This window comes from Prionailurus bengalensis, chromosome E3 (genome assembly GCF_016509475.1).
Source record: "Prionailurus bengalensis isolate Pbe53 chromosome E3, Fcat_Pben_1.1_paternal_pri, whole genome shotgun sequence".
Lineage (NCBI taxonomy): Eukaryota > Metazoa > Chordata > Mammalia > Carnivora > Felidae > Prionailurus > Prionailurus bengalensis.
Genome location: NC_057357.1, coordinates 39,679,291 through 39,687,925, shown reverse-complemented (window position 1 = coordinate 39,687,925; position 8,635 = coordinate 39,679,291). Strand labels below are relative to the sequence as shown.

Below are 8,635 nucleotides of genomic sequence, written 5' to 3'. Positions count from 1 at the left end.
ATAAGCAATGGGGCGCCTGGGTGGCGCAGTCAGTTAAGCATCCGACTTCAGCCAGGTCACGATCTCGTGGTCCGGGAGTTCGAGCCCCGCGTCAGGCTCTGGGCTGATGGCTCAGAGCCTGGAGCCTGTTTCCGATTCTGTGTCTCCCTTTCTCTCTGCCCCTCCCCCGTTCATGCTCTGTCTCTCTCTGTCCCAAAAACAAATAAACGTTGGAAAAAAAAATTCTAAAAAAAAATTTAAAAAATAAGCATTATATTAAACAAAAACCATTACTGATCACCTGTGCAGAGCACGATCCTCAGAGCTGGGGCATTGGCCCTTTGTGTGGACAGCGATGAGCAATTAGGGAATAAAACCCGCCTCTGCCCCGGGGGATTCCAGACCCAGGAAACCCCTGGAGAAGCCCTGGTTTCCTGAGAGCCAATGAGGGGTAGTAGGTATGGGGGAAGGACCGAGTGATGTTGAAGCAGCCTCGAGATAGCTCTGGGCCGCAGCAGGAAGTCCTTCTTATAAAAGCCCCCACAGTCCCACAGGCCAGAAACCTTGAACATGGAATCCCAGGTTTTGTGGCCTGCTGGGAACCAGATGATAGACCAAGTAGGAAACCTAAACCACTCCTCATTGTACTGAGGGGCCTCTAGGGACTGGAATGGCAATGGCCACTGCCCAGGGCAGGAACAGAGAAGGGAAGCCAAGAGATAGGGAGCCTGGGGACAGCCACCCCCCTCTCCTGACCACTGTCATCACTGTCTCCAGAGCTCATGCCCAGTTACTCTGATCTTGAGGAGCCCTTCATATCCAGGGTGAGTCCCACCACCACCCTGTCACTGGCCACCTGAAAATTAGTTGCCATAACCAGTGGCCTCCACCAAAATTATTTAATCCACCAGTTCACTTGGTTTATTATGCACCTTCCCTACTGGACCTTTGCCCCATGAGGGCAGGGGTGCAGTCCACCTTGATCCCTGGCCAGGCCCAGATGGGTGCCCAAAGGTTGTGGACTCGATGACCCACCTATCAGGACCAGTCCTGGTGATGTCTTTGTGGAGGGCTGTCCTGCCCGCACTTGGGCAGGGAGGTGACCCCCGTAGCGTCTGGAAGGATGAGAGCAAAGGTCTGGGTAGGCGCCCCCTCGAGATTGCACCCGCCCACCCAGATTCAACGCCAAGCCAGGAGGCGGCAGCGAACTCCTCTCCTCGGCGTCCCGGTGGCGTCACCGCATCCCGGGCCAATCCGCACTGACGTGGCGGTCGAGGACGGGAGTGGGGTCTGCGCGGGCTCCCACACCCACCCTGAACGCGGCCCCCGCGTCGGCGGCATGAGCGCACCCGAGCCCCCACCCGCGGCCCCTGCCGAGCCCCTCGCGTCCCCCGAACCCCCCGGGGCCCTGCGAGCGCTGCTTTTGGCCACCGGCGGCGTGGGGGGCTCCTGGCCGCGCTGCGTCCTGCCGTTCGGCGTTGTCGCCCTGGTGACCGGCGCCGCTGCCACAGCCATCACCTTCTCGCTGCGCGGACCTCGCCTGGACCCGGAGCAGGGCGTGGCGCTGGCCGCGCTGGGCGCGGGTCTCGGGCTCCTGGCCGCCGCCTTCCTCTGCTGGCACGCTCGGCGGCGGCGGCGGGCCGGGCGCGCGGGGCAGCGGGAGCCGGGGACGTCCTGAGCCCGCGCGGGCGGCCCCCTCCCCAGCGAAGTCACCGCGAGCCAGGCGCCTCCTCCCTCCGGACCTCGCCACGGCTGGGCGCGCGCAGCGCAGCGCGCGGGTGGCGGGTCGCGGAGGCCCCCTCCCTCGACCGTTTCTTCCCGAGCCCTTAGGAGGAGGCCAAGGGCGTGCGGGCTACGAGACATTTCCCTGTGCTCTCCCCTCTCGCCTCTCCCCCCTCCTCCCAATGTTGCTTTTCAGTGTTCTGCTTGGCGTGCAGAGCGGGTGGCGACCACAGAGAGAGCCTGCGTGGCACGGGGGCCCTGCCGGGGATGCAGGGTGCAAGAAGGCCACGGACTTGGTGGGGGCCGCCCTCCCGGGTCGAGGCGCAGCGTGCCGTACGCCCCTCCCCCTGCTGTCTGTCCTCACTGCTGGGTTGGAAGCCCCTCTCGGCATAATAGACGCTCAATAAATGTTTGTGCTATGTGTGAATGAGTTGTGGCTTGCAAAGGTCTGGAGGGGACAGTAGGTCCTGGGCTAGGCCGGGAGTGTTCGATCAGTTGGCCTTTTAAGGGAAAGACCCCAGCCCCCTGAGGCCTGGGACGTCTGGCCCCCTGGGCCCCTTCTCCCCCAGATGGGTTCCCCGCCTGCCCCAAAGCCAGCAGCTGTCACTCCGACAGAGGGGGGGGCGGGGTACCCTGCGGTGGGGATGGGAGGACTGTAGTGGCCTGAGAAGATGGGGGGGGGGGGGCAGGGAGGCGGAGCTTCTTCTAAGGTGCCAGAATGGGGCAGGACCGGCTGAGAAGGTGTGACAGGCTGGGGACAGGTCGGCCAGCCCTCCGGAGCCATGAGCCTGCACTGGGGGCTGGGCTTAACTCTCATCAGGCCATCTGCCAGGGCCATCCTAGGGGCCAGAAGAGAATTTGTGCAGGCGGGGGGGTGGGGGTGTCATTGCAGGGAAGAGGTGGGGCTGCCTGCAGCCTCCTCCCCAGGGAGCTGGTGGTACCACCGCCCTCTGGGCCCGCAACTCCCGGCTTGCTAACAGGGATGAACACTGGCAGCAGGCTGAGCCCTGGGGGCCTCTTTCCACCCACACCAGAAACCACCAGATGTTCTGCAGCCCCTCGCCCGACTCAGGAGGAAGCTGGGCTGCAGACAAAGCCTGCACAGGCTGGCCCGAAGCTGGAGGGGAGCCTGCTCCCTGATTTCCTTTCTTCCCTCTTGCCAGGAGTCTTGAAGTGCACTCAGCCAGGGGCTCCCTGGAAGCTTGTCTCAGGCTCTGTGGAACCTGCATGTTGGGCCTGGGCACGTCTCCCCACCGTGGCCAGCTAGTCACCCAGAAGGTTCTATTGCAGCCTCTACTCTCTTTCCAGGGCTCTGCTCATCCCAGGCTGAGTTGGACGCTGATGACCAGAAGGGATGTTGAAGGGGGTGGTTGGGAAGGTGCCAATTCCAAATGTCACTCATTCTGGAGCAGGATGTGCTGTCAGCTCCCTTATTCGCGCACCTATCTGTTGTTGAGGGGCGCATTTTTTTATCGGGAAGTTGAGGTGAGGTACCGTGGCACCTGTTCTGTGGGGCAGAGGGGACCAGCAGACTCCCTGCTGCTGCCAAAGGTGAAGGGAGAGAGGCCAGCAGCCCCTCTGGCTCAATCCTTCCCAAGTCTCCTGTGATCTCATCAACCCCTCCACCAACCCCCGCCCCCCGCATTTGTGCTGGAGGGTGCCTGTCACTTCAGGTGCCCCATCACCCTGTCTTCATGCTGCTCCCTCCTCTTCTCCTTTGGTTTCCCAGGGGAGGTCCCAGCGTCCTCCTGTCCCTCCCCTCCCGAAGAACACGAAGCTTCTGCCTCCCCCTACCCTCTCCTTGTGGGTGCTTGCAGTCTCTCTGGCCTGGCTGCAAGTGAGACTCTGCACACACAGACGCATCTGCATGGCGTCCTCGTCCTCTGCCAGCTGCAGGGCCTGGCCAGAGGTGAGCCTCCCATCTGAACCTTCAGGACTCAGACTTTCTCTCAGGTCACACATGTCCCTGTGTTCCCTGGCCCCCGTGCACGCAGCTGCCGCTTCCTGGGATGCTTGGCCCTGTCCATCAAAGACCTAACAGGGGAAGTGGTCTCTATCCAGAGCAATCCCTGGTCTCTCTTGGTTGGGTCACTGTCAGCTGCAGCTGCCCTTTCCCCACCTGGTGACCAGGCTGCCCAGCTGGGCTCCCACTTCAGGTTCTCTACCCAGACCTGCTGGGAAGTGGGCCAGGCTCAGGGGTTCTGACGCTGAGCCGTCTGTGACCAAGCCCTCCCCATGGACCAGACTCCACTCCCTACCCTGCACAGGGATCCTCAACTGCTGACCAAGCCCCTGAACCCCAAGGAACCCTATTACCTAGTGGGCTCCCCGGCCCCCACACACGGCTTCACTTTCTCCCTGCCAGCTCTGGGGGCTGGGCCCATCATGGCGAGGCAATCAGACAGAGACCCAGAGATGCTTTGGGACAAGAGTTTGGCCTGATCTGGGGGTTGGGGGTGGAGGAGGTATGCCAATTTCATCACTTAGGTAAGCTCAGGTCAGACGGGGAGGATGCATCCTTCCTGAACATAAAGCAGGAGAGACTCCAGTCTGTAGAGGCCCTGGCTGCGTCCAATACCTAGGTAGCTCATCAAACCTCCCCAATGGCTCAGCAAAGTTGAGTAACAGGCATCTGTCCAGTGAAAACAGTCTCAGGTTAAGGAACCTGAACCACAGGACTAGAAGTCGGAGCAACTTGGATTCAAAATCAGACCTGGTCCCAAAGGTGCGGTTTTTTTTCTGCTCGTGCACACCACTGCCTTGGGGACATCCCATAACCACCAGTTCTGCTTGGCTCCTCCAGCCCTGAGTGTTCCCTGTAGGGACCCAGGGGAGCATCGGGGCACCAGCCTTCAGATCCAGAGCCCAGTCTGCCAGATGGGCCTGAGGGAGGAGGCAGCCAGACCCCCGCCCAGCACGTGGCACAGCCCCAGGAGCAGTCAGGGCCTGGATGCAGGCCGGGGACCCTGCTGGGTGGTCCCCCACGGGCTGCGTGGCTGAGCCGCCCCCTCCAGACCCCTCCCGCCAGCCGCATTCCTAGCTCCCCGGCCCCTCCCCCGGCTCGCGGGCCTCCCAGCCCCCTCCCCCGCTGGCCCCGCCAGTGTCTGAATCTGCTTCTGATTCCGGCTCTGCCGACGAGGCCCCCTCCCCTCTCCTCCCTCCTTCCCGGCCCGAGCAGCCCCGCCCCCGGCCGGGCCCAGGCTTGCGCCTACTGCGCCCCCCACCCCCTCCTGGCACAGCTCGCCCGTCGTCGCTACAGCCGGGAGGAGGCGGCGGCCGGGGCGCCCCAGGCCCCGCCCGCCCTCGGCCCTTCCTGGGAGGCCGGGAGACCTGCTCGACCCGGCCCTCTGTGGGTGAGTGCAACGGCGGGCGACGGGTGGGGCCTCCGCGGGCGGAGGCGCCGGGAGCGGGGGCGACTCCTGTCATCGCTCCAGGCCCAGCGGGAGGACGCGCCAGCATCCCCGCTGTTGCGCTTGGCCCGGGGCGTGCCCGCGGCCGCTCCCACCTCTGGGCCTCGGCTGGGGCCGCCCGGGATTGCTTGGCATTGCGGGCCAGCGGGCAGAGCCTCGGACCCGGGCTCGCTCTCCGCCCCCCACCCCCACCCCGAGGGCAGCAGCGTGGGGCCCGGCGAGCCGGCGGATCTACCGCGACTCCGGCCATGCCCGGCTGGCCCTGGGGGCTGCTGCTGACCGCGGGCACGCTTTCGACCGCGCTGAGCCTGGGGCCGCCGGCGCCCGCCGACCCCTGCCATGACGAGGGGGGCGCGCCCCGCGGCTGCGTGCCGGGCCTGGTGAACGCCGCCTTGGGCCGCGAGGTACTGGCGTCCAGCACGTGTGGGCGGCCGGCCACGCGGGCCTGTGATGCCTCCGACCCGAGGCGGGCACACCCGGCCGCCCTCCTGACCTCCGCAGGGAGCACCACAAGCCCTGTGTGCTGGCGTTCGGACTCACTGACGCAGGCGCCCTTCAACGTGACCCTCACAGTGCCTCTGGGCAAGGCTTTTGAGCTGGTGTTCGTGAGCTTGCGCTTCTGCTCTGCGCCCCCTGCCTCGGTGGCTCTGCTCAAGTCACAGGACCATGGCCGCAGCTGGGCCCCACTGGGTTTCTTCTCCTCCCGCTGTGGCCTGGACTATGGCCGCCTGCCTGTCCCTGCCGATGGCCCACCAGGCCCAGGGCCCGAAGCTCTGTGCTTTCCGGAGCCCCAGGCCCAGCCCGATGGTGGTGGCCTTCTGGCCTTCAGCGTGCAGGACGGAAGCCCACCAGGCCTGGATCTGGACAGCAGCCCAGTGCTCCAAGACTGGGTGACTGCCACAGACATTCGAATAGTGCTCACAAGGCCTGCCGTGCTGGGGGACACCAGGGACTCCGTGGCCATGGTCCCTTACTCTTACTCGGCGACTGAGCTCCAGGTGGGCGGGCGCTGCAAGTGCAATGGGCATGCCTCAAGGTGCCTGCTGGACACCCAGGGCCACCTAATCTGCGACTGCCAGCATGGCACCGAGGGCCCCGACTGCGGCCGCTGCAAGCCCTTCTACTGCGACAGGCCGTGGCAGCGGGCCACGGCCCGGGAAGCCCACGCCTGCCTTGGTGAGGCCTTGGAGGGCGGCCTGGGGACCCTGGACTGGGCCAGCCTGCCCCTGACCCATCCCTTCCTGCAGCTTGCTCCTGCAATGGCCACGCGCGCCGCTGCCGCTTCAACATGGAGCTGTACCGACTATCCGGCCGCCGCAGTGGCGGGGTCTGCCTCAACTGCCGGCACAACACGGCCGGCCGCCACTGCCACTACTGCCGGGAGGGCTTCTACCGAGACCCTGGCCGTGCCCTGAGTGACCGCCGCGCTTGCAGGGGTGAGCCTGCCGCCGGCTGCCTGCACGTCCTCACCCTCTGGGTTCCCACCTCCCCAGATGGGCTTCTGACCGTCCCATCTCTGTCCTCAGCATGTGACTGTCACCCTGTTGGTGCTGCTGGCAAAACCTGCAACCAGACCACAGGCCAGTGTCCCTGCAAGGATGGTGTCACGGGCCTCACCTGCAATCGCTGCGCCCCTGGCTTCCAGCAGAGCCGCTCTCCCGTGGCACCCTGCGTTAGTGAGTGACCCTGCCCTGCTTCCGCCACCTCAGCCGAAACCACACCAGTTCTCCACACCCCCCCTCCCCGCTGCTACCTGCTTGCCCCCAGAGCCCTACGAATCCTCCCCCTCAAATGCAGGCGGCTCTCTCACCCTGTCCGCAGAGACACCTGTCCCTGGACCCACTGAGGAGAGCAGCTCTGTGGAACCCCAGGGTGAGTGGACACAGAACAGGGGCCCAGATTGGCATGACTGTGGGGGAAGGGGGCTTGGGGTTCAAGGAGGGGGAGGAGGAAAGGGCGGGGTAAGAAGGGAGGGATCTGTGCCAGCCTCCACACCCCCTCCAGACTGCGACGTGCACTGCAAACCAGCCCGCGGCAGCTACCGCATCAGCTTGAAGAAGTTCTGCAGGAAAGACTACGGTAGGCCTCCTGCCGTCACCTTCTCACCGTCCCTTGACCCTCCCTGGGCCTCCCACTGTCGCCGGCCCCGCCCTGTCACCCCCCCCCCCCCGTCCCCTCTCTGTGCCCCCCTCCCCACTCCGCGGGCGCCCAGAGCTCCTCCGCGCGGCCCGCCCCCTCCCGGCTCCGCCCCGCCTGACCCCGCCCCATCTCGCCCTCCCCCCGCCCCCCTCAGCGGTGCAGGTGGCGGTGGGCGCGCGCGGCGAGGCGCGCGGCTCGTGGACGCGCTTCCCGGTGGCCGTGCTTGCAGTGTTCCGGAGCGGCGAGGAGCGCGCGAGGCGAGGGAGCAGCGCGCTGTGGGTGCCGGCGCGGGACGCGGCCTGCGGCTGCCCGCGCCTGCTGCCCGGCCGCCGCTACCTGCTGCTGGGGGGCGGGCCGGGGACCGCGGTCGGGGGCCGGGGGCCCGGGCTCAGCGCTGCCCGCGGGAGCCTCGTGCTGCCCTGGCGCGATGCGTGGACGAGGCGCCTGCGGAGACTGCAGCGGCGCGAGCGGCGGGGGCGCTGCGGGACGGCCTGAGCCCGCAGCGCGGGCGGGGCGCTGCTTCCACGTTGAGGCGCACGTTCAGCCGGTGCATCTGCCTGCAGAGGAGTCTTTGCTGGCGTCGCACGCGTCGCCATCTGGGCCCTCGCCCCGACCCTGCCCAGCGACTCCCTAGATGCCACGCGCCCATGCCTAAGAGGGGTGTGACCGATGTAGGGACACCCCGCGCCGACACACAGGGATGTGATAGCCCCAAAGAGCTGCTTCAGGGATCCACTGGGCAGTTGTCATCCCAACGGACTCGTTGTCCGCCATCCTCGCATTATCTTCCCCCTCCTACGGGCACTGTGATGGTCCAAGAGGCTGTGAACCCCCTGTGGGGCCGAACAACATTTCGAGGCTCTGAGAACACTCTAAGGACGCTGTGACCACCAGCCCCCCCACCCCCACCCGTGATGTCGTGATCCCTCAGAGAGCATTTTCACCTTCCTAAAAAGCACTGTGACCCTCTCCCAACAGATATGAACCCCTTTGTGATGCCAGGACCCATCTAAGGTCTGAGAACACCCCCAGGGCCGCGGTGGCTCCAATCCCCACGGACTCTGATCTTCAGGGAGTGGTCTGACTCCCCAGGAGGCACTGTGGCCATCACAGACGCCTGTGGACCCCCATGGGGCTCGGTGACACTGGCTCCCCCGCCCCCTGCCAGGACCCGCAGAGGGCGCTGTGACTCCTCCCCCAGCGAGGAAGGCAGCCTCTGGTCCGGGTCTGTCACGCTTGTCACCTCTGCCTGCCCTGTCTCTGCCGCTTGGACGTCCGTGTCCCTGTCCCCGCTGCGTCTCTGCCTGTATTCGGCCCCTTTCTCGGCCTGCTGTGTCCCTGTCTTGTCTCCGGCTGTCTCTCTCGGTCTCCGGGCTCCTCCTCTC

The 8,635-nt window shown here is 65.7% G+C and overlaps 1 protein-coding gene across 1 annotated transcript; it reads left to right on the top strand.

Annotated features, from left to right (window-relative positions):
- The first annotated feature begins 4,794 nt into the window (after positions 1 to 4,794).
- Positions 4,795 to 8,225, top strand: NTN3 (netrin 3). Its single transcript, XM_043560876.1, has 6 exons — positions 4,795 to 6,287; positions 6,359 to 6,547; positions 6,638 to 6,787; positions 6,933 to 6,983; positions 7,116 to 7,190; positions 7,405 to 8,225. Exons 1-6 carry the CDS (start codon positions 5,360 to 5,362, stop codon positions 7,743 to 7,745), a joined length of 1,734 nt encoding a protein of 577 aa, XP_043416811.1. The 5' UTR covers positions 4,795 to 5,359; the 3' UTR covers positions 7,746 to 8,225.
- The last annotated feature ends 410 nt before the right edge of the window (positions 8,226 to 8,635 follow it).